The sequence below is a fragment of the Carassius gibelio genome, chromosome A8, assembly GCF_023724105.1.
Source record: "Carassius gibelio isolate Cgi1373 ecotype wild population from Czech Republic chromosome A8, carGib1.2-hapl.c, whole genome shotgun sequence".
NCBI classification, from domain to species: domain Eukaryota; kingdom Metazoa; phylum Chordata; class Actinopteri; order Cypriniformes; family Cyprinidae; genus Carassius; species Carassius gibelio.
In genome coordinates this window covers 15,926,113-15,951,600 of record NC_068378.1, presented here as the reverse complement: position 1 = coordinate 15,951,600, position 25,488 = coordinate 15,926,113, and the positions used below count along the sequence as shown (strand labels likewise).

Below are 25,488 nucleotides of genomic sequence, written 5' to 3'. Positions count from 1 at the left end.
CTTGGGCAAAAGCTTAGTACATACTGGGAACTCCAACATTGTAGCAAGTTCTGCTTACGAGCACCACAGAGGACTCAGTCGTGAATTTTCATAAAGTGAATTCATTTAGGATTTTTCCATTGAAAAGCATGAAAACCTTTACATTTAACCCTTACATTTGGATGAGTCATCTCATCCAAAGTCTGCCATCACAGTCTCGCGTCTATCTGAAGTGCACTGAACTCGAGAAAGTGAAGACTGCTGTAAACAGTAAATCACAGCAGCTGCAGGATCACTGATCACCACTGACGCACACCAATCACCCACTTCCTGTTTAGAAACATGGACAAACACCATTAAGGTCCAGTCGGACATACCAGTGTGTCCAGGCCTGTATAACACTATACTGAGCAGCACAGCTGAGTAAAAATAAACATTCAGTCATTTACAGAATAATGCAGACTGCCAAAGTAAGAATGGAGAGACCATGTTCACTCAACCACTGTCAAGGGGCCTCATTACAAACAGTTTAGTTCAGCTGTAAACACACATACACACATTCTTTCTTTTCCCACAACCCTTGTAATAATCCACAAATATAATATTTTCTGAAGCCCAATTAATTCTTAACTCATTTTCATTGTTCGGGGAGGTGTGTTTTTCTATGTAGCTACAAACTCATCTCATCATGGTTTGGGTTTGTTTTGTCAGCCTCCTCTCTGAACTCTCCTGCTCTGTCTGGTCTGAGGTCAGAGTGAGAGAGATTGAGAGAGCGAAAGAAAGGCAGAAATGAAACAGAATGAATACAAGGGCAAGAATCTATAGGTGAGTCAGTGAGAAGATCTGTCAGTCTGTATTCTTAAGTCAACACTTCTAATGAGAGTCAGAGGGGTTAAAAAGTCCAATAAAGAGCTAATTAACAGTAATTGGCATCATCAATCATTACAGCTGTCACAGAAAGAGACATTACCAGTTAGCAGACAGAATGGAAAATGTGTAGCAGGTGGTCATGTTTTATATTGTCTTTATAAGCATATTCAATAATACAACTAAAATTATAATACAAATAATATATAAATAAACAAAGAATTTCAGAATTATTGCACGTTGTTTTAATTTTTTGGCTAATAATGTGATGCTCAATATATTTCCTTCACTCGTTTATTATTTTTTAAATTATTATTATTATTTATTTTTTTTTTTTACAAATAATCGTACCTTATGAAATCTGTACGCTTTTAACGGAATATTTAATAGGGTACGATTATTTGTATAAACACAGAATGCACAGCAGCGCGCTCGAGTGGTGAGATCGCGCTACTGCATAATAATTATTTTTTTCTTAAATTCTTACTTTTGCTCTATCAAAAATAAAACTGAGTTATTCTAAGTAACTGTATGTTTTATTGTGTTAATCATTTACAGTCTGATGCAACAGTCCACAGAGAATAATACAGTGTTCGTGTCAACTTTGGCCTTTTGTTGACGTCCACAAAATGCAACACACGTTCCCCCAATGTACAGAAATCTGAATATTTAATAACACAACACATAGAGAGCCTCTCTTACATTGAAACACACACCCACGCTCTTTTCTTACACTCTCTCTCAAAAGATGAGAAGCGTCACAAATAATAGTAAGAAAATCAGATGAGTTTGAAATGCTGTTTGAATAGTCTTTTAAATGACTCAAATAGTTACTTTAGAATTATGTTAGGTTAGGTCTTTAAATACGTATTCAAAAGAAAGGGAATTATTTCAAAATATACACACAAGGATGTTCTCATATTCTCCTCTATCAAAATGGACATTACACATGTAGGTCAGTTTTATCTCAAACCACCACAACACATTAGCTTATCGAGCCATAAATATATGTTGAAAACAACAGATAATCTCAATAATCTTGTAGTTTTAAAACATGGTCTTCCCACTGTGTAAAAAAAACGCTCATCGAGACGTTTTAAGTCATGCAAAAAATAACCATTAAGTAGGCTACAACTTAGAAAATGGATATAAATACTACCACATGATAGTCCGCCAGTTCCGCTCAAAACATTTTCACATCCATTAAAAAATGAATCAGAACTGATTATTTTACAATGCCAATCTCAACGCCATCACAGCAGAAACCATAAATACCCACAGACACCAGATGAGGGCCCTCAGACCGACACAGAACACAAACATAATACATTAGCTGTGCTCTTCCAGTATATGATGCTCACAGAAGGCTTATTTTTATCAACGGTTAACAAACTGTATATGGTAGAGCTGTATATGACACATATGCATAACTTTTCAGATTTTTGTTTTAAATAAGTTACCTAAAAGTGTCTAATCTAAAATAGTTTCTCTGTATATTTCCTCACCTGGTCTCAGACCATTCTACCCATAATGCCCCTGTACATTAATGTTGTGTCCAACTCAGTCTCATTCAACACACAATCAGAACACCTGAAACATAACTTAGTAAATCAAAATAGTTCACCTTTGTTACTTTACAGAACCGCCAGAAATGTAAAGCTCAGTGAACTCTTTAGACGTTCAAGGTATATAATTACCGTTACATGAAAAAAACATTTACTTAAACACTCTTACAGTAGCTACAACCTTACCAGATCTCACAAATCTGCAAAAGTTTCTTCTCCTTTTGTTTGCTTGAAATCTTGTGTTTTAAGTCTACAAGCAGTGACAGAAGAGTGATGGTGTTCATCTGCTGGTGAGTCAAGGGTCTGTGAGGTCTCTGTTTCAGGGCCAAAGTGACAGAAGAATCTAATATACAGAACAACAACCAGATGAAAACAAGAGGATGCATGCATTTACTCAATGTGTGTCCACAAGAGCCTGTGTTTACATAGTTCATGCACGTCTTTGGGTCCTCAATTTCCCAATTGCAATTCAAAGGGATATTTGGGATTTTAGGACCTTGACTTTGTGTTAGTATTTAGAGGAACTGGATGGAGCATGGTTTTCTGAATAAAATCAGGAGTAATAGATGCTGGCGGCAGTGGGATTGGGGTCGTGGGGGCACTAGAGTGAGTTTTCAGACTTGAGATGAGGGCAATCGAGTAAATAGAGACAGGCAGTGGAGTGTCATCACAGGGGTAACAAGAGGAACAGGTGATAAACAGTCAATGAAAGAGATGCTGTATGAGAATCTGTCCACTTCCAGTGGTTTTTGCTCCGTCAGTCCATCTCTCATCCCTTGTTACTCTCCCGTGCTCCGCGGCGATCTGAGGGCAGGTCTCCCATCATGTGTTCTGCGATTTCGCCCTTTCCTCACTTCCTTCAGGTGCTTCCACTTTTTAGAGTGCAGCGGGTCATGAACCGGTGCCTTATTGGCTGTATCTGGAGAGCTCTTCCCTGATAGGCTGTGCTTGCGTGTCCAAACTTGCTCGCAGATCTGGTCGACCGTGTTTAAGTTTGGGTGATCCACCAACTGCATGAAGTCCCTGTACCACAGCTTTTGATTGGTAGACTGCCCGTGATTGGTGTGGGTGTGGGCGGGGCTGCGAGGGATAGGAGCTGAAGGGGCGGAGCCAGCCAATGGCAAAATCTCCAACGTGATCGCGAGGATGGTCTGGGTGAAACCGTGTTCCATTGCGTGACACTGATACACACCGCTGTCTCTACGCACGGCTCGCCTTAGCAACAGGCCTCGCTCAGTCAGCAAAACCCGCTCATCTAAACGAACCTGTAATTACACATACACACACACTACATGCATCAAATATCAGATATAACCGCACTGATAGGAGAGAGAGAGTGAAAGTTATTAAATCAAACAAAGACACACATTTATCATCTCTTATCAATGCTGTCTGTATCTGTCTTTCTCATAATAACCCCACATACAGTATCTGCCCCAGCCTGCTCTCTCCTCTCTCTCACCTCCTCCCGGGAGGTTTCTGGATGCCTCTGATAGGTCCATGTAATCTGGGCCTGTAATGATTTCGGGATGCATTCCAGGAAGGAGCTGCTTCCATCCACAGCATACAGCCTCTTCTCCAGAACACGCTGCTTCTGATGGTCTGCAAAACATCCCAATGTAGAAGACATTTAAATAAGGCCTAAGACAATCTGGTTCCTCATATAATGTGTATATGCACTGATATTAAAAGTCTTGTCAATAGCAATAAGATGGTTATTATTTTTATGTTATTTTATAGTTAATTTATACATCCCAATATTATATGGACACTGTGAGCAACCTTGTATTTGTTTTTGCAATTGAAGCGGACTTTAAAAAAGTCTGGGTTGTATTTTCTTTTACCTTTTTTTGGGGATGAAATGATGTCGGATGACCCTATGTTGGCTTTTGCATTTAGCTTTTTGCCAGAATTCTCTTGTACAAGGAAACTTAAAAATAACAGCATTTATTTGAAACAGAATTTCAATTTAAAAGTATTTTTGTCACTTTTGATCAATTTAACGTCTTTTCCAATTGTTTTGAATTGTAGTGGATTTTTTTTTATCTCTGAATCTCATGTGCTGATGTGTGACCCACCAGTTAAGAATCACTGCTTAAATTCACATTGTGACTGAATAACTGCGCAGTAGTGAGAACAGAGAAATGGCTCCTCTTAGAGGCTGACAGAGGTACTGCAGCATTACCTCCTGAGCAGAGTGCATTAGGATCCCCATTCCTCACATCCTGACGCCGGAACCTCCTACACACATGAATACACATACACAAACATGTTAAAAAGTCTTAGCATAACATACTTCTTCAGGTTTGACTGTGAAATGCAGTGGGGTACAACAGTCAGAGACCAGTACTAAAAATACCCAGGTTTTCTATGTGGTCACAACATTTTAAACTCCACTATACATGTGTACGAATAAAGCCTTGGATGGCAAGCATGACTGAAGCTGTACCGTTTTGTGTTTGGCAGGTAGCGTGTGCAGGTGTGTCCGTCCCAGGCACAGTATGGATCTCGAGCCAGACAGCACTCGGCACAAGCTTTACCGTACATACTGCAGCGGTGCAGAGGCACCTGGACAACACCTGTGTCCGAGCCAACATACAGCTGTTGCTGTAGAGGGAGAAAATAATCACGTGATTCACTAATGCGCTGCTTTCATGTGTTTCTGTAATACTGTTGTTTAAAAATAGTTAATCTGTATATATTTTTTTTAAAACAAAGACAGATTCTCACCCGTTTAGAGGAAATCTGCATGCTGATAATAGATGAAGAATCCTGCAACAAGCACACAAGAGCTGGTTTTACAGATGTTTTATTTTAGGCTATTTTCTTTAAATGTAAAGTGAAGCATAATTGCTACAGACTTACTTAAAACTGTTTGCAATTTTACCCACACACAATCATCTCACCTTAAAGAGCTGAAGCTCCTCTAGCAGAAGCTCTGTGTTACTCCAGCTTCCCTTGGGCACAGAGATCACCTTCAGCACAGAGCCGATATCTGCAGAGAGACGGAGAGAGACTTTAACCAAAGCCACAACCAGCAAAGATAGTTTAGTCTAGAGAGTATTCGCCAGTACTCAATATTCTACCTGTGCCGATGAACATTACATCGTAGTGTCCATCAGCTGCGTTGACCCGGTCTACAGTAATCTGAGTGAAGGTGTATGGGATTCCAGTGCGCAGGAACAGCGGCCGGCCTCCCAGTGGAGTGACTGGATTAAACATTAATGGATGGTGCCTTGCAAACTGGATTACATTATCAGGGAAACCTTTAGTGGACTCAAAACTCCCAAAGGTTTTACTGGGACACTGAGGAAGAGAGAAAGAGATATGTGTAGAATCCGGAGACACAATCCGTCTACATATGTCAGCAAGTCCAAACCTATGAACAGTTAATGACTAATCTTCATCTACTCATGCTTTTCTAACATTCACAAAAACAAATGTATATTCCAAAAAATATGTTTTGAAATAGCATTGATGCTTCTATTAATTTAAAGTACCGTTCATTAAGAAAAAAAAAAACCTTTGAACTATAGTTTAAATGTGAGATACGAGCACACTGTTCTCACCATGCCTGGCCGAGGGTACGGCACTTTACCCTGGAATGGAACCCATTGATAATTGGATCCCTCTTTATGGGCAAAAGGTCCTAAAAATGCCCGGCGAATGTCATTCATGGTGTAGAGACACACCGCAGAACCTTGAAACACGCTACTGTAAGACCCAAACACACACACATTACACTACAGGGAGATAAAATAGTCACACAAATGCTGAGTTCAAGTATGTTGGCCTTTCTTTTCTTATTATTTAAATCCCCAATTTACCTGGGAACTGTTTTAATTGAAGTGAAAATTATGCCTTTTCATATGACTTACTTTCTTATGTGGAACAAAAAAAGAGCTATTTTGAAGAATTGCTTTTGTTCATATGAAAGTCACTAGGGTCCAAAATAATACTGGACCCAAATGACTTTGGAGAAAAAAAGAATATATTCAGCCAAATATTTAATTTTGTGTTCTACAAAATAAATATAGTTCTACAGGTTTGGAATGACATGAGGATTAGTAAACGATGACAGAACTGAACCTTTTGGGGTGAGCTAAGCCTTTAAACCACACCCTTTGATGAACTCTGACCTTGAGGTGGTAAAGACGGTGTAGATCAGCGGGTTCTTTCGGTCACGGGTCTGCAGCAGGAACACATCCCCTAAAGGTCCAGACAAAGGTCAGACGGCAATGAAATGCAATTGTCAGTTATAACAGCATAATTTAAGAGTAGAGTCTGTGTGTGAGAGAGAGAGTCTTACTAAGTTCATCAAAATGTGTTTCACTGCCATCATTGCCTGGTACAGAACACACCAGACGAGCCTTTAGAAATGTCGTCCACTTATTAACTAGGCTGCGCTGTCCTCCCATATCGTTCTGTAAAAAAAAAAAAAACATTAATTTAAGTCAAAATAATCAATTGCAGCCAATGGCCATTAGGAATAAAAACATATAAAACAGCGCTGATAAATCCTGCTCCTAACCCTGCACAGCTGACCAATCCGGGAATATGTAACCTTCCCAAATCCCTGAGCTTCTACAGCCGTTTCTCTGAAGAAGAAGAAGACTTTATCATCATCAGGATTCTCGCTCTCTGGAACACCAACTGCTGCTATAAACTTGGGCTCTGAAAAACAGCATTATCATAGGCTTCATTGTTATTATACAAAAAAAACAAAAACAAAAAAAAACTATATAGTAAATTATAATGGAAGATTAAGATATAAAATCAAATGTTTTCTTTTCAAGAATTTTCATTTTGTATCACCCTGATTTTTGACTTTATGCACAATAAATACATAAATAATTTGTCTAAGATAACCTCTCCTGCATATACGCACCATTGAGCCAGCGAGAATCATGCGGTTCTGTTCGTATGGAGGGCCTTTGTCCCATGCTTCGAAAGATAGTAAAGTCCCGTCCCATTAAATCAGTGGCCACACCGGCATAAAGCTCATCACCTATATGATGATGTAGAAATGGCTACTGTTTAGACATGACGTAACAGCATCTAAATATAAGACAGAGAGTTGAACAGTGGCAGCTAACCAATTAGAACAGATGCCGATGTGTGGCGTGGGTCGTATGGACTCTTTCCTTTTCCATCTTCGACCATAGAGGGGTCGATTTTAAACACATGATCCTATAGAGATAGAGGAAAACGAAGCAGTGCATCTGGCCAACTGTAAGTCAAACTGGGGCTGTGTTCCACACACACATGCATCCAGATGCTCACACACTTACCTCTATCTTCTGTCCCACCTCCACATAAGCACAGGAGGGGTGGAAAGCCCCTGTCCCACAGGCGTACAAGTGTGTCCGATTGTAGTGGTGTAGCACTTTCACATAGTTTACACAGTCCGTCTGCAAAACATACACGCACAAATCAATTTGATGAAGGACATATTTGACATACTTTCACTAGTTCATCTGTCAGACAGGGAAACTGTCAACATCTACACTGAATATTAGTAGCTCAGAGTCAAAGACAGACACAAACACACACACACATATCTTTCTCTTAAGAGACCACGTATGGGGCGGATCAGAAACGAAACTTCATTTGTTACATATCCTTGACAACAGCCTGATATGAGCTCGCTTTAATTCCAGAACTATCTGTAATCACTTGCACACATAAAAACAAAGACACGTTGACTGTTCAACTGACACTCATGGACACAAATAATCTCTCTGTTTCTCATTTCCTTTGTGAATGTGCTCGCTGGAGCATGCCCAATTTCCACGGAATTCCCGTGCCTGGAATCACTACGACAACATGAGGGAGTGGGAACATCCAGATTTCAGGGTAGTGGGAGAAGATGCAGGGACGGAGCACAGAGAGCAAAAGAGAGGAATGTGGAAGAGGAGAAAAGGGCCAAAATTAGACGAAAAGGAGGGACATGAGATGTGAATAGACGAGAGGAGACAAGGACATAACCAGAGAAGGGAATACAAATCAGAGATAACCATAGAGCTCAGTTGAATTTGAATATGAAAGACAGCAACAAAGAAGAGATCAGACGAGAGAGCTAGTGAAGAGACAAGATGAGATGAAACGAGAATAGACAGCAGAATTTACTCATCGTTGTAATGCATTTATGGAATATGGCAAAAACAAGGCATCTAAGCAGGCAGCATAATCATGCAAGATTAAAATATGTGTGTGTTGTTTGTGTTTTGTGTAACCTCTCCATTACCTTTACAGAAAGATGTGATTGACATGTGCCCTCCTGCCCTGCTTAAACCCCGCACACAAACTCACACAGACACACACATACACGGCTTGGGGAGAACAAAGGTCTCTCTTTGAGCTTAACACACCCTGTGAAGAGTGTGTGTGTTGTACGGTGGGGGTGGCAGGATAGAATCATCGAACACCAATTAAGTTGCTGACAAACTGTGTTTATACAGAAAAGGGTCTTTCCCGTTCTCTATACCTTTTGTGTACACACACACTAGGGCTTCTGTTTCAAGAGCTTTACAGCCCTCAGTAAGGGAAGGATGTGTTAGGTGTGTGTGAGTGTGTGTGTATGTGTGTGTGTGTGTGTGTGAGTGTGTGTGTGTGTGTGTGTGTGTGAGCATGTGTGTGTGTGTGCTGATGGGCTCTTTGAAGTGAGCCCACGAGACAAAGAAAAAAGAAAGAATGCGAGGGAAAGAAAGAGACAGTGTCTCTCAGTAGGAATAAGCCATAAACAGTATGAGTGTGTGAATTTGTGGTGAACGTTCAACTTTGACCTTTTATCAAGAGTGTGATAAAATTGATCATTGGATCCCTGTGCGATTGACCACATGTAGTCAGAGAACATCAGCATCTACAGCTTGGTATTTTTTCATTTTGGAGCTTAACAGATGTGGGCACTATGAGCTGTGGTTGTGTGCCAGAGACTGAAACAGTACTGAGAAAGAAGTAGGACATAAAGACACTGAAAGACAGAGATGCAGAGAAGTGAGTAAACTGAAAGCAATACTGAGTGAGAAGTCAGGAGTTTAGACTGAGAGACAGAACAAAGGAGAGAAGCTTGAGAAAGTGAAAGGTCAGCGGGAGAATCCCAGGGAAAATCTTAAGTCTTTATTCATGGAGGTCTGGTTCTGTCCCTGTCGTCCTGTACACACCTACATGTAATGAGGGTCAACTCACAGGTCAGCGCACTCAACAAAGTCTGTGTTTGTGTCAGTTCTCATTGTCAGCTGACATCAGTCAGTTACCCACAGCAGAAGGAAGCCCAACACACACACATTTTGAAGTTACACAACTTTACACAGCCTTCACAATAAAGAGACATTCAGACAGACACCGTGTCCAAAAACATCCCACACATATCCGCTTAACACCCCAGATAACACACACACACACACACACTAAAAACATGAATTATGAACTTTTGATCAATGTTGATCAATTTAAAGCATCTTTGTTGAATCAAAATATTCTTAAATATATTTTTAATTCTAATTTTATATTTCTGTAATTCTTAATTATACATCTATTCTATTCTAAATCACTCAGTCAGGAGTTTTTAACCTTTATAGACCTAGACTCTTAACAAACCTATGGACCCTCACTAAATATAAAAACATCAAATTTTAATCAGTAACACCTTATTACAACGTTCATCAGAAAACTAACTAAAACTATTATTACAATATATAATTCTTATCAGATAAGCAAATGTCCAACAATATTATAAAACTTTGAAAAAAAAAAAAAACATTCTATAAGTTTTGCAAATCTTTTTTTTTTTTTTTTTTTTAGTATTTTCATAGACCCCACAGACCCCTGATTGAAAACCTTGGCTCTACGCTGATTTATGTCTGTTCATGTTGGAGCCGTTTGGCAGAGATGTTTGTGGTAGCGGTGCTAATAGCTTAAGTGTGTGTTTGTGTGTAAGCAGATCATAGGAGAGATGGTAGTGATAGATGTGTAGACCGGGTGTGTTGGTGACCACAAGATCTGATTATTGCAGACACTTACATTGATGTCTTTCCCTGCCCAGTTGCATTCTTCTCTCCAATCAACAGGTGCTGGCCAGTAGATCTGAGAGAGGGAGAAAGAGTCCAGAAGAGAGGAAGAGTTTTGGCTAAAGGTTAAGACCTTTGCAGGGATAGACGTGTTCAGTAGCTTGAGGGACATTCTCGCTGAACCCCATCAGAGACAGAGTTAAAACATGTCCAGGGGCGATACACAAATGCACACACATCTGGACATATTTCCCTTAACACCTGTGCTTGCTTGCATGAGCCTAAAGCCAGTACACAGTGACCGACAACTCTCACTAATCTGTCATTCTTTTTCCTTCCTAAAGAAATAAAAATCCATCATTCTGTCATTCACATGTTGACTTGGACCACTGTAAATAATGTGGCATGACTTTTAAGGCTAATTAATTTTACACAAAATAAATGCTAAAGCTTCCTGACTGGATCTCTAGCATAAATGCACACACAATCTAATCACATGTGAGAGGCACAAAAATGGGTTATAAAAAAATCTAGTCACTTCATTGTAATCATTTCATTTGTTAATTCCAGGTATAAACACTAGACTACTTCAGTAAAGTAAATGTATGCATAGGAGTTAAATAAGCAAACATTAAGAAGAAAATTACTCATATTTTCTTCTTATTCCAATTTAAGAATAAAGCTAAGAATATTTCGCATTCCAGAAAAGCAAAAAAAATAAAAAATAAATAAGGAATTGAAATAAAACAATTATTGTTATGATGATGAATATATGTTATTATATACATAATTAGATTGTAGGGTGTTTGTAATGAGTAATACCTCATTCTCAGTGTAGAATACAATCAAAGTCAATTTATTCTTCAAATATTTGTGAATATCTGAAGAATTTTTCAAGAATTGCATTTAATACAATTCTTACAAACTTAATTTTTCTTCCGAGGAATATTTTTGTGAAACGGTCCCCAGATGCTTATGCTGTATATCAGTGAGTTATGATTGACAGGGTTACACCTTTGTTTAAAACTTAATTAGCTGACATTGACAAGAGACACACAGTACAGAAGGGAAGACTGTTTCCATTCACACTTACATTTTGGATGGAGTAAGGAGTAATGAGTGTGCTGTACCTTCTTTTCCTGTTTACTGATGTTGTCGAGACTGAGAGATAACAGAAAGTTACGAGCTCCAACAAATAGTCGCCCCCTCTCCTCGTCCAATAGGAGAGCTCTAAAACAACACGAACGCTCCAAGTCAAAGCGCTTAATGCCGTTAAACTGCTGGAGGTCTGGAAAAAAAAAACATGAAAACACAAAGAGTTAAACACAGAAACCTTAACACATGTATGCAGATACAAGTACGTACATGTGATACAAGCCATCACCTTTATAAGAAAGCTTCATCCGGGGAGAAGAAGGTGAACTTCCACTGGATGAAGAACTGACACCAATAAGCCCGAGCAGGACCAGCGAGCTGCACATCATCATCATCATGGTCATCATCTTCTGAGGAACACCAGAACCTCTCGTCAGTTTTAAACTGCAGACAGCTGCCACACAGATGGTCGAATGGGATGCTGGTTTTCGCGGTAGCTGTTGCCGTGATGGCTGTCAGTTCTCCTGCTCGATGATACAGTGATGCTGTGGATGTGGAGTTTCCACTCTACAGTGAAAGCTGGACACCAGAACAAAAAAAAGTGTTAGATTTTCATCTCTTTTTCATAGCCACTATTCAGTCCTTGCTGACCCCTTGCTCACCCACTCCTACAACACACCAGTCCGATAATAGCCATGATATTTCAGATATGCAGGCGCGCACACTCACATGCTTTTATTTCAGTAGCAGATGGTCTAAAGCTACTGTCCTGTCTAAGATAAGAAGGGAGAAATCTGATCTCATATTACACACACACACATACAGTACATATATACGCTCGCTCACACAGAACTGGATGTCAAAGCAATCGCTCATGTTGAGCCTCTCATTTGGTCTTTTTATGGTTCTGGTCCAGGTTCACTGCATGCCCAAACTCAAAGCCAAGATCCACTCACTCAGAACTCTTCCTGCAATTCCTGCTCTCATTTCAGACCAACAACATCATTCTTTTGTTTGTATGTAAAACTATTATGTGAAATAGCTTTTTCAGGGAAATACAAAAAAATTAATTACATTGTATATATATTTTTGTATAGTACATATGTTCTGTTGTTTCACACTTTTTTGTTTTATATATATATATATATATATATATATATATATATATATATATATATATGCACAAGCTTATAATTACAACTGCACAAGTGTGTGAGTTCACTTGGCCATCATGTCCTCAGAAAAATGATTGAATATTTTAGAACAAGAGAAATTGTGTTTAATTACCCCCCCCCCCAACCAAAGCCAACAGTCCTCATGATGAAAATGGCCTAAAAACATCTTAAAGAATGTTTGTCAATGAAAATGGAAACAGGAATGTTGGTGTTAGGCTTAATTTAAAGTTAGACAACAAAAATATAATTAAGCTCGGTGTAAAAACTAGACTATCCTCCAGTGTGTTGATTTTTGTATTTCATTTAATCAGCTTCCTAATCCAAATATAAAAGTTCTTTGTTCTTACTTCCTCTCTTTCTGTTTCTAATGCTTTGAATAATAGAACTATTCACACAGGCATACAGCAGAAGTCTCATAGTAAAACACACACACACACACAGTCCCCCTGTCTGTAGCGCTGCCACACTGATTAGCTGTGCTAATTTACCATAAACACAGTTAATATGAGCTACTGACTGTATGTGTGAGAGAGTAACACACACATTCAAGTTCATCCAGCAAGTTTCACACCCCATCCTGAGAGATTTACTGTATACAAGAATAAAGCAGAAAAGTGCATCCCAGCGCCCTTCACATCTCTTTAAACAAAGAGACTGTGCCAATGCAGCAAATCATACATCATCATTACAGCCAAGGCTGGAGCAGGACACGCTCACACACACACACAAACACACACAGATGAAGACTCTTCCACAGGAACCAGACCTTAAAACCAGACTAAATACCGCTAAATCCAAAAAAAACTAACTATAATTAACCTTAAGACCACAATGACAACACCAGACAAAACAAGAGAGAGTGAAAGAAAGAAAGAAAAGAGAGGGAGGTTACTGTGTCATAAACATCTCAGTTCATGACGCTCAAGTCTGAGCGAGATCCTGAAGAGAGAGAGAACGATTGAGACAGAGTGAAAGAGAAAAGGGAGAAAGGAGTCGATTGTTCTGCTTGAGCGGCTCGTCTGGACTGAGACCAACTGTCAGAACCTCCAGTAAGCGAGCGAAAGAGAAAAGAAAGATTGAAACGCATGAGGAAAAGCCTTTGCTCACATGCAGGGGGAAATAAAGGGATAGTTCACACAAAACATAATTTCTGCCATCAATATTTCACACTCGTGCTGTTCAAAATCTGTACAACCTCATGAGAGTTCACGAGAAAAGTAAAGATCCCGGATTTGTTTATTGTTCTTCTGGATCAGATCTCTTCACTGAATCAGATGACTCTGTCTACAAAACTAGTCTACATGGCTGATTCGTTCAGATGATTTTGTGAATTAATGACTTTCAGTGACTTTTAATGAATTCTAGTCTGTTCTCTCATTAAATTATTGTATGGTCTCAGAGCACTTGGAATATAGAGCACAAGCTGGATGAACTACTTTCAGGATACTTAGTTAGAAAGCTCCAGTATTGCAGAGTAATTGCTTGTAAAAAGTGTCCAGCACATTACTCAAAATTTCAGCTTTTGGATTTTGAGAAAGAAAGAATGCCATGTGGTTTGAAATGACAGTGCGAGTACACAATGTTTTGTGTTCGGGTGAATTATCCCTTTAAGAAACTGCAGATAACCAAAAGATGTTCTTCTTTAGGACAGACAGAAGAAAAATAGAGAGAAGAGAACTTTCATTCTTCGGTCAGTCTTTGTACTGAGAAGAAACACCCACCTTGCTGACTTTTCTTCTGTGTTTCAGGCTTTATAGGTCCAACAAGGGCACGCTGGCACAATAACATGAGTTACTCTCACCTCTGTGGCTCTCTCTCTCTCTCGCTCGCTCGCTCTCTCTCAGGCACATATATGTGAACATACAACTACTCCAAACTCTCTGGCTTTAGATCAACTACTACACTCACCGAGATAAAACTTTGTATACACACAACAAAGCCAGACACTAAGAATTAATTTGCCCTAACAGAATTGAAACAGCAAGTTTCAGCATGTGTGTGTGTGTGTGTGTGATCTCCCAGGTCAGCCACAAGCCCTCAGTCCATTTAGAATAATACACACAAGTAAAAGGCTCTCTCACACAGGCTCTCTGTCAGAATGATAGATAGAATGAACTTTAGACAAAAAAAAGAGTAAAGCAAGACAGGAGAGAAGGAGGTTAAAAATGTACTGTACATGAGAGCCCTACGGAGAAAACCTTGGCTAATTCATAACGCTCCAAACACTTTAGTAACTGCATACAGTAGCAACACCCTGGCAGACTCACAAAACACTCAAGAAACCATCTAAAAGAAAACCATCCAAAAGAAACTTGCTTGCAATTCTAGAAAAACCATCCACAACACTCTAGTACCACTTTGAAATGCCGTTGCACACAGTGAAGATGTAAACAAATCTATTTAGGATCAATATTTTACAAATTATATAATGCTTCACTATTCAAAGGATAATTGGAATGTTTTTTATGATACCATAATACCAATGCAAAACACACACACACACACACACACACACACACAAGGCAAGGATCCATGGTCGCGGGGCTCTGTGCAAACACTTCTGAAGGGTTAAGGACTTAAATGGCAAAAAAAGATCTATTCTCTCTTTTGCTGTTCTCTGTCTCTCTCTGTGTCCCAGATAATAGTGCTCCTTAACCCCAGTGTGGTTTTCTGATTACCATGGTAACACTGGTTATTTGACGTGTGTGTTGCTGTATAATCTTTAAAGTCTATTAAACACTTTAAACCCCTTGAGTTCAAGAGGTACTCTGATACTGTACTTAGAGACCACAGATGCGTGTGTTAGAATAGGTGTGTGTGGACACATACAACGTACTGTTAATGTGTTGTTCCTGGTGTAGAGTTTGTAGGATCAGCTGTGTAAAAGAGGACATAGAGTGGTGTGCTTTTACTGTGGTTTAATCAGAAAGTACCCCTGTAAAATAACAGAAGATGTCATTTCAATACGTTTGCCAATAAATGAAGGGTGTATCTCTAATAAATGTTGAATAGAGGACACAGACACACTCTGGAGTTCAGAAAGTTGCAAACTCTTGTCCCCCACCGCAACATCCCACGACTTCAACAAATGAGCATTACGCCAGCAGGACCAGGTGACGTCAAAAACAGCTGATTCATCACACTTACACATTCACTGCTTGTTAAGGGACTAGTTCTTTCTGTGAGCACTTTTCTCTTATGTAATGCAGAAAGTGACATCATTTCATTGGACTTCATAAAAAAATAAAATCTCTTAAAATACACTCTTCGCATTTTCACTAGTTTATTTAATTTGTCCACTCAACATTTATTATGCAACTTATGCATCACTTGAATTCTTTCCTTCTTTCTAAATATAATGAAAATGCCAGTGTCATTTGCATCACATCTCAAATAATGTATTGCGTTACATGAAATTTTGTGATGGAAATGACAGCAATATAAATGAAAATTATAATATTGTTTAGGAAAAAAAAAGAGAAGATAAATAATTAAAAGCAATCCCTAGGACAAAAGTGCCCAAACTCAAAGACACATCCATAAACCTTGTGTGTTTGATAAAAACCATCAGAATGACTGTCCCGTCTATGGACAGTAAATGTGCGAGGTCAGGATGGCAGTGTGTGTGTATGAGATGGACTGATGTCCCTGTGCCAGTGATGGATTCTGGGTCAGTGTTTCTTGAGGTGACTCGTAGCTAATCACCATGACTGCGGTCGACACGGCAACATGACATAAAACAAATTCCAGAACTAAGAGGGTGATTATCACCACGGCGACATTGCACTGTCACCTAACTCGGCTCCGAACATAATACTCAAATCTGATTGGCCGGTAGGCTAGAACCACAGCAAATGGCTTAAAGTTTTGGGACTGAGGGTGTCATAGCTCACCCAGCTGACAGTTATATGTTCTAATTTAGGCTGAAGGCACACCAGCATTCAGAGGGTGAAAATTACACGCTCCTAATCTCAGCCCTGGTTTAAGAGTTTTGTTTATCATGATTCTGTTTTCTTTATATACTCTCCTCTGACATTCACAAAACTTCCCCTCTGAACCTGTGATTAGGGTCCGCACACATTCCACAAGTTTCTCAAACTGAATAGTATCCATAGTCTCTCTATTTCACTCTCTTAGTTTTTCTCTCCTCCTTTATCTCTCCCTCAGGGTCAAACCATCATGAAGTTAAATCCTTTCACCCATAATCCTCTGTTTTTGAAGTGGGCAACAAAGTAACACAATTCACACACACAATCATACACACATGGTTACTTAGCCATCTTAGGACTTATCTTAAACTTAAGTTTTTAATTAAATCTAATGAAATACTATAAATTACCCTATAGATAGCACACAGACCTTTTACATCTTTAGAATAAAAACATTTTTTATTTATTTAACAATTTATTTAACAATTTTTTTACTTCATACATGTTATTATAGTACCAGGCCTAAAAAGGCAACTTTTGTTTTTTGTTTTATAAAATATGTAATTCGCGTCTCTGCTCCGTTTCTCTATCCACTAAGGAGTCCTGGTCTGAAAAAGTTTTAAGACTCCAAGCTAAGTACATGCACACCAACTTACTTCTAGAACAGAGACAATCTAAAATCTAAAATCATAGGTTTTACACATAACTGTTCCAGCTCTTTCGCTCCACACACACCGTATTCTCATGAGATCAATGTAGCGCTTGTCCCAGACCACTTCCGTCTGGTTATTTTCCATGTCCTAAAACAGCAGTAGAGTGTGTGCAGACACACACACACACACACATACACTGAAGGGGTCAATCCCTGGCCCAACCCCCAGGTAGGATAATAGATGACTGACAGGTGTTTTATATGTAAAATGACACTGATTAATATGACTTCTGCCTTTTCTTTTTGTTCCCTGTTCTTTTTCCTTCCCTCTCTGTTTTGTCTAGGAGAAGTGCAGGTCACACTTATGTGGATGGCAGTGGAAGTGGATTCAGAAAACACTTTGATAAGTCTTCATTCTATCCCTTTCTTCACACACAGCGCCTGATTCCCTGTAGAGACTGCAGATCTGTTCCCAGTAAGAGCTGTCAGAAGAGATTCTGGAGACTGGATGAAGAGACAGTCTGTGTGAGTGTGTCACAGCATACCCTCAGGAAGCTGTCAACGCCTCTGGGCTTATACTAATGATCATACACACATACACACACAGCGGTAACATTATTCATTGGGATGGTGAGAGATTATCAGCAGCTTGACTGGTTTAGCTGGGATTGTGATGGGATAAGAGTGATGGATCACTGCTGGAGTTTTGAGCCTTCGATCCATGAGTCTCTGGGTGTCAGTTCCAGACTAACCTGATGGGACCATCATAGCATCTCTCTCTCTCTCACACACACACACACACACACACACACACACACACACACACACACACACACGTTTGTTTTTGTGAAAAGTGGGGACATCCCATAGGTGTAATGGTTTTTATACTGTACAAACTGTATATTCTATCACCCTACACCAACCTTACACCTAACCCTAACCCTCACAGGAAACTTTGTGCATTTTTACTTTCTTAAAAAATCTCATTCTCTATGATATATAAGCGTTTGGAAAAATGGGGACATGGGTAATGTCCTCATAAGTCACCCTCTCCTTGTAATACCTGTGTCATACCCATGTCATTACAAAGTTGTGTCCTGAATATGTCACAAAAACACCACACACACCTTGTTTCTCAGGTGTCAGTTAAAACTGTGACTGGACCACGCTGGTGGGCCATTTAAGGTTTCCAAGGAACCTGGGGAATCACCCTTAGAAAGAAACAGAGCAAGATGTACTTAACAGATCAAGGGAAAAAATATCTGCCTGAATTGGTTATATGTAGTGAAACAAATTACTTAATGACCTGCAAACAATAAAAATGTGCTGTATAGAAGATTTACATATATATTAGATTTACAGAAGCAACATCCACATAGTAACTTCATAAAGAACCCTCTGTCACAAACCAGAGGGAGTATGCATATACAGATACTCCATCCTTACCTTGTACACCCACACAATCGAGTAACATGCACACAAAGCGCATATGGAAGCATACACACTGTGGACACTGAACAGTAGGGTTTCAAGACATATGGCAAGACAAGTGTCAAGTAAGCACTGTAAACATGGATAAGCAGATCCACACAGGCAGTAGACAGCAGACAACAGCCTTGTGTGAGTGTACACTCAAGACTCTGTGTTTAGTTTGGTGAATGTTTAATTGAATTCAGTAATGAGCACAGCTGCAGGAAAACTGAACAAATGAATGATAGCATGACAGTGATGTAACTCAAAGACTTTCAATCTATCAAACAACAACTCATACGCCGACATGAAATGGAAATCTATTTTCTAAAAGGGTCTTAATATTCTCATTTGACCTTTGACCTCATCATTTTAATCAACATGTCATAACTGACACTTCTGTTTAAAAGATAGACATCTGGTGACATATGACCTCTCTAATCATTAATCCTGCCTATTTCTTGCACTTTACTGCTTCTCATTCAGATATGCCTCCATCCAATCAACAAAAAAGGGAGAACCAATCACTTGAACTTGCATCGCCAAATGGAAGAAAGGACACTTGTAAATAAATTACATATTTGTATTGTTATGGATTCACCAAATAACCTTTAAAGAAAAGTTAAACAAAATAAAATAAGGTAAAATAAATTAAAAAACTAAATGTTATGGTCTGATGTATGATTTGTGATTGAAGTCTCCAAAAGAAATCAAACAGGAATTCTTGTCATTGACTCTACTGAGCTCTCGTCTCCCACCCACACACACACACACACACACACACACAAACAACACAACACAACACAACACACACACACACACACACACACACACACACACACACACACACACACACACACACACACACACACACACACACAAACACAATTTGCTGTATGTTCAAGAAAGGTCAATACCAGCTGACATTCAGTCCAGAAGGTGTCAGTATTAGTGGAAACATGTGGGAATTGCTAGATTAGCCATCACTATTTGACTAATTATAGAAATAGTCTGACCGCTAACAAACCACACAGTAATGAGGAAACCAAAGAATTCCACATTTATCATCTCCACACATATACACAGACAAAACTGCCCCACTATCTGCACTGAGGAGCCCTAGGGCAAATAACCATTGAGGGTGTGTACAGCAGTCAGGTGTGTGTGTGTGTGTGTGTGTGTGTGTGTGTATGTGATTGACAGGTATTGATTTACTACTACTGAGAGTCCTTCTGGGTATAGAATCTCAAAGGGAATGCACCTTCAAAACTCTCTCTCACACACACACACACACACACACACACAAACAGTCATTATATTTCACTTGATCGCTTTTGCAGTATGTAAATATGAAGAAGGGTATATAGAAATGCAGAAGAGTGCTGTTCCACTTATGAAATCAAATAAGTTTGCTAAGAGAGGATTATCACACACACACACACATCACACACACACTCGAGCAGGTAGCTTGTTGGGAGTTTGTGGGCATCAAATCTAAATCCGCAACCACCTCCATCTCTCCTCAACCTGGGACTCCATTTTTCAAACACACACAAACTGCTCGTGCGCATCTGATATCTTCTATCTTCTTTCATTATTTAAAAGCTGCTGCTGAACACACACTTCAGTCGACCACTACAGGGTAATGAGCTAGGATGCAACCTAACCACACACACACACACACACACACACACACACACAAACACACACGCACACAGACATGAGCAGCATACTACTGAGGGGTGTATGTAGGAACACATTCTCCCCACTTTCATGCACACACACACACACACACACACACACACACACACACACACACCACTTCTACCCTCTGATGAGCGTGAGCTAATTCACACTGAGAGGCCTGCTCCATTACCCATAATCCTTAATGCCTTTTTAATGTATTGTTCTTTCTTTTTCTCTCCGACTGTCACTCTCTCTCTTTCTATATATATATATATAGTGGCATCTTAAGCCACTTTCTGTGTGTCCAGTCACACAGTCCAGTTCTATTAAAGGGGAAATCTATCAAAAGAGGCATTTGCACCTTTTAAAAGGGTGTCACGCTGTATTCCGTCCCCTATTACGAACAATTCATAGAGCTCTAGTGAGGCTGAATGTGAGTGACAAACAGTTTAGGAAGTTAGTAGAGCAGGAGACAAAGGAATGTTAGCTTTGATGACTTCCATTAACAATTCTTTTGAATTTTTGGAAGAACTATTTGGATGAAGGAAATCCGATTCTGTTCCCTAACGCTGGGTTCTTTTTAAATAATAAAATAAATAAAAATAGAAAATGTCACTGCATATTTCATGAATTTTCATAAAATGCCACTGACATAACTCATCTTTCCAAAGCAATCTACAACTTGCAGGTCATTATGATTTATCTGTTGCCTCTTTAACTATGGCCACATAACAGACATACACACTCACAGGCACTACACAAACAAACATATTCCCTGCTTAAAAAGCATGTGTTCAAGAATGCCTCTCTCTTTTTAATCAAGCAGCAATGTTTTGTCATCTTTTAGACCCATATGAACACACACACACACACTTCTGCGGGCACTGTCTAGTGACATCATACCACTATAGCCCTGATTTAAAACTAAACATACAGTATAGTGATGGAAAAATACTTTAGCCAAAAACAGATTCATCTGAGAGGGGGTTATCAAGCTCAGTGTAATGTGATATCTATGTAATCTATGTCAATTTGGAATGAGACAGGATTTATGACTGCTGAAAATTCTGCTTTGTATCACGGTAATGACCATGTAAAATATATTTAAATAGAAAACCGTTATTTTCAGTTGCAATAATATTTCACAATATTGCTATATTGACTATGTTTATGATCAAAAGACTTCAAAAACATCTTTCTGATGGCACATTTTTGAACAGTAGTGTATAGTGAAACTGTTTGTAGTGAGTGTGTATATTGAAAGTGTGCATATGTGAGAAGTGAAATGTGGCAACAGCAGCACAAAAGACTATCACAATGCCCTAAATCAGCACATGATTAACCATCTCTCTCTCCCTCTCTCTCTCTCCCTTGCTACAGTATCATTACAAAAATCACCACCCTCCTTCACTGCTCTCTAATTCTTGTCCTTATCTATTCATCTTTCCCTCTCCCCCCAGAGTAAGAATGTCGTCGCTCCTTCGGTAAACTGACCTGTTCAACATTTTTTCACTTGTTGACTCAATCCTGTTCTTCTCTCTCCATCTTCCTATCCTGTAAAAACTCTTGGTGGACATTCTCAAGAAAATCACAGACACTCCGCATATATAAATCCAATATCTCAATAATCAAAACAGGACGATAAGCTGTTAATGGCCAATGAGTAACACATTTACAATAAAACAAGTATATGCTACTTTGTCTAAAAAAATTAAATAAAAATAAAACGCCAAAAACTAAAATCAATCAATTTAAATGCTAAAAATAAATGTAAGCATTACAACATTATAATACACTGCAAGCAAAATGTATATATATTGGTCAAATGACATACAGTTTCTAGAAATTACACATAACACATAAATCAGGTTGTTGGTTTGTATTATACAAAATTTAAACAGAAAAAACTCCACTAACATCACAAAATATTACGTTTCTGAACAGTCATCTTCACGTTATTGAGTAATTTATTTCTGATAGATATCAGAATGGCTTGTCTGGATATGAAATCTAATGCTCACCAAGCAGAGGAGGAAACAAGAGTGACCATGTTAGATGACCATGTTAGATTTATACCTTTGGAACGTAGATCTGGAGAGCTACTGCAGTTATCTGCATGATGTTTATAGCAAGAAATGAGGGAGTTCACATAATCCCACACTTTTCAGAAACACGTGGAGTGAACCTCTCCTCTATCCGCCCACTACACCATGTGCCACTTTACTTGATAGTTTTTAATCTGGTTTTGGGCCACAAGACACAGTTGTTCATCCTTTCAGTATAGAATCCACACACAGTATCTAACCGTGAGGTAGGAGGTAAGGATCTTACATCTTCATTTGGACTGAACATCTCAAAATAATGAGTCACTGATTCACATTGCTGTTCTCGGGACGATGCTGCAGGCACAAACCCAGTCTCCTCAACCACAAAAAAAGACAAGTATTCAATAACAGAGTATTTAATATGTCTTCATCTGCCTGCAGCTTTCATACTGGTTAAACAATGGAGAACAGATTATGTAACAAAAGTAAAAAAAAACAAAAAAAAAACAACTTGTAAATTATTTTCTGTGGTTGCTTCATCTAACAAGGAATATGCTGAAACTTAAGGTTTCATTTTAGGGTTGCCTCACTTTTTGACCAGCAACTTCCCACAGCTTTTTAAGCATATGTATGTGTGATTACATAAACATCATTTTGATTCAGACTGATTTAGTGATCTGATTCAACTGAGTAACTGAAAAAAGAATGACTCAAAATGATTTGTTTACAAATCTGACATCATCATGGGTTGTTATCAAGTTTAATTCTAAACAAAAGCTACATAGCTGATTAATTTTTTTAAAACCAAAATATAGTATTTCCCATTGTTTTTATGATTTTATTAAATGTAGATGATTTTTTTCAGGCCTGGAGAGCACATTGTAAGATCCTTGAAATATTTTCCATGGCTTTACTTTACTTGGGAATCCAGAAACATTTATAGTGAAGTATAAAGGTCCCACCAGAGTTAAATAGTACACTCCACAAAACAATCAATAATCCCACCACAGACACATCTACCCACACCCACCCACCCGCCATCTCCTGTCAGAATAGAAACTCCAGCAGTGACAGGACATCTGACAACTGTGATCTAATAGATGGATATAAAGGGCCCTAAAAGAGAGTGTGAGTTTGTGTGAGGGGGGAAGCACAAGTGTGTGTGTGTGTGTGTGAGGAGGGGGAGCCAAATTAATCTGGGGTCTGATACCCCCCTATGGGAGCAGCTCAATTAACGATCCACACCGGCTGAGGCACCAGGCTAAAAGCCATCTCATTCTCAGTCTCTCTTACATACGCTCTCTCTCTATCTCTCTACCCACCCCCTAATCCTGAGAGCAGGAATCAAGGAGCCAGAAAGAAATGAAGAAAGTCACTTGGAGATGCACATTAAAGCATGTCTAGGAGTTGTGTGTGCATGAGTCGTTGCATGTAATTTCATAAAGCACTCACACCCAACACAATGCTCGCCACTATAACAACGCAACATTCTTCTCCTGACCAAAAACAGGGCTGACAAAAAACACACTGTGTTTCTGTGTGAACACTTGTGTGTGTGTATGTCTGTGTGTTGGAATGAGGGTAGGTTATTTTAGTGTTTGTGTGTCAAATTACTATTTTGGGTAGTGCATGGTATGGATTATAAGTGTTTTTGTGTGTATACATACAAAACTTGTACATACAAAATCTGACAAACTCACTCTTTTGGGACATCCGGTCTGTTTTCAGTGACAACTCAGTGATTGACAAATAATGCATTTGTTTTGTAAAAAAGAACCTTTATTAATATACGGTTAGTGAGTATACACTCTCATCTTGTCACCTTTTGATTAATCTGTGATGGTTTTGGGCTTGAAAACATAAAAATCAGGAAATGTTGATGATGGAGTGATGAAAACAATCTTTTACTCTTTGTGTGAACCAAAAGAACATCATCCCATGAGCAACACAGGAACAGTCAGAGTTACACCAGGGTGAATGTTTCAGCAGAAACACGCTTACAGAATGAACACATCTTTCTCTATCACTCTTCCATTCTTTATCTGTCACTCGCTCCCTCCCTTATTCACAGACCATTTAATCTTTTAATATCATTCTATATTAAGAAAACATCCTGACAGGTCAGTCCACACACATACTGTACGGAGAGACACACAATCTAAACTAGTTTTAATAGCTGGAACAACATAACAACCCATGATTTATCAATATATTACACAAGATCTCAGACTTAACTATATTCATATCTAGAAACACAATACCAGGCCATCATTCATCAATATCAAAGGATCAAGCTATTTCAATGCTGTTCAATACAAATCTGAACTAATCACAAATTAAAAAGGGAGAACCATTCACACACACTTCTACATACAAAGACTCAGCATTATTATAAATTGCTAGAAAATAAATGACCTTACCTTTTACTCTTTCAGCCTTTTTTAGTTTTTTTTTCTCTTCCTTGAGTCCTTTCAAGAGTCCTCAAGTTCATCCATTCCTGACAGGTGCCATGGTCCCGTAGACTCCAGAGGAACGACAGGCTCACACACACTCTCCTCAGTCTCTCAACAACACACACACACACTGTGAAGAGGAATGACAGATCACAGCAGCAGCAACAATCCACACGTAGACATTTGTCTCCAATGTGAAGTCCAAGACTTCTTTTAATTCGTGTTTCTGTCTTTTCCCCCCTCTCTCTCTTTCAGTCTCCTCTGTCCCGGTCTGAAATTATTGTCCAGTCTTCTTTCTCACTCTTTCTCCTTTATTTTATTTCTTATCTCCTAATTCCAGTGTTATTTTTTTTTCTCCGTCTGCCTTCTTTTCGCCTTCTCTGCTTTGGTTCTTGCACTGACTGCTACCGCAGAGCTCTCCGGCTTTCCCTCTCCCTCTCTCTCTGTCCCCTCCCTCGGTCAGCCACTCCCTCCTGGATGGCAGGCTATTATGGGTGGAGACTGGTCAGAGGTAAAAGACTTTCTCTCTCCTCTCTCTCTCATCTCGCATACACACATACACA

The 25,488-nt window shown here is 39.1% G+C and overlaps 1 protein-coding gene across 2 annotated transcripts; it reads right to left on the bottom strand.

The window, feature by feature from the left end:
* Positions 1-1,365: 1,365 nt before the first annotated feature.
* LOC128018576 (semaphorin-3B) lies at positions 1,366-25,488 on the bottom strand. Of its 2 annotated transcripts, none has more exons than XM_052604169.1 (18): positions 24,893-25,488; positions 11,805-12,094; positions 11,551-11,708; positions 10,434-10,496; positions 7,703-7,822; positions 7,508-7,601; positions 7,300-7,419; positions 6,943-7,085; positions 6,721-6,835; positions 6,551-6,620; positions 5,981-6,125; positions 5,498-5,717; positions 5,318-5,406; positions 5,142-5,183; positions 4,861-5,018; positions 4,597-4,652; positions 3,874-4,013; positions 1,366-3,676 (listed from the first exon to the last, which is right to left on the bottom strand). In XM_052604169.1, the coding sequence occupies exons 2-18, from the start codon at positions 11,920-11,922 to the stop codon at positions 3,191-3,193; spliced, it is 2,337 nt and encodes a 778-aa protein (XP_052460129.1). In that variant the 5' UTR covers positions 11,923-12,094; positions 24,893-25,488; the 3' UTR covers positions 1,366-3,190. The 2 variants fall into 2 exon arrangements, with proteins under 2 accessions (XP_052460129.1, XP_052460130.1); XM_052604170.1 differs by having other exon boundaries at positions 11,805-12,082.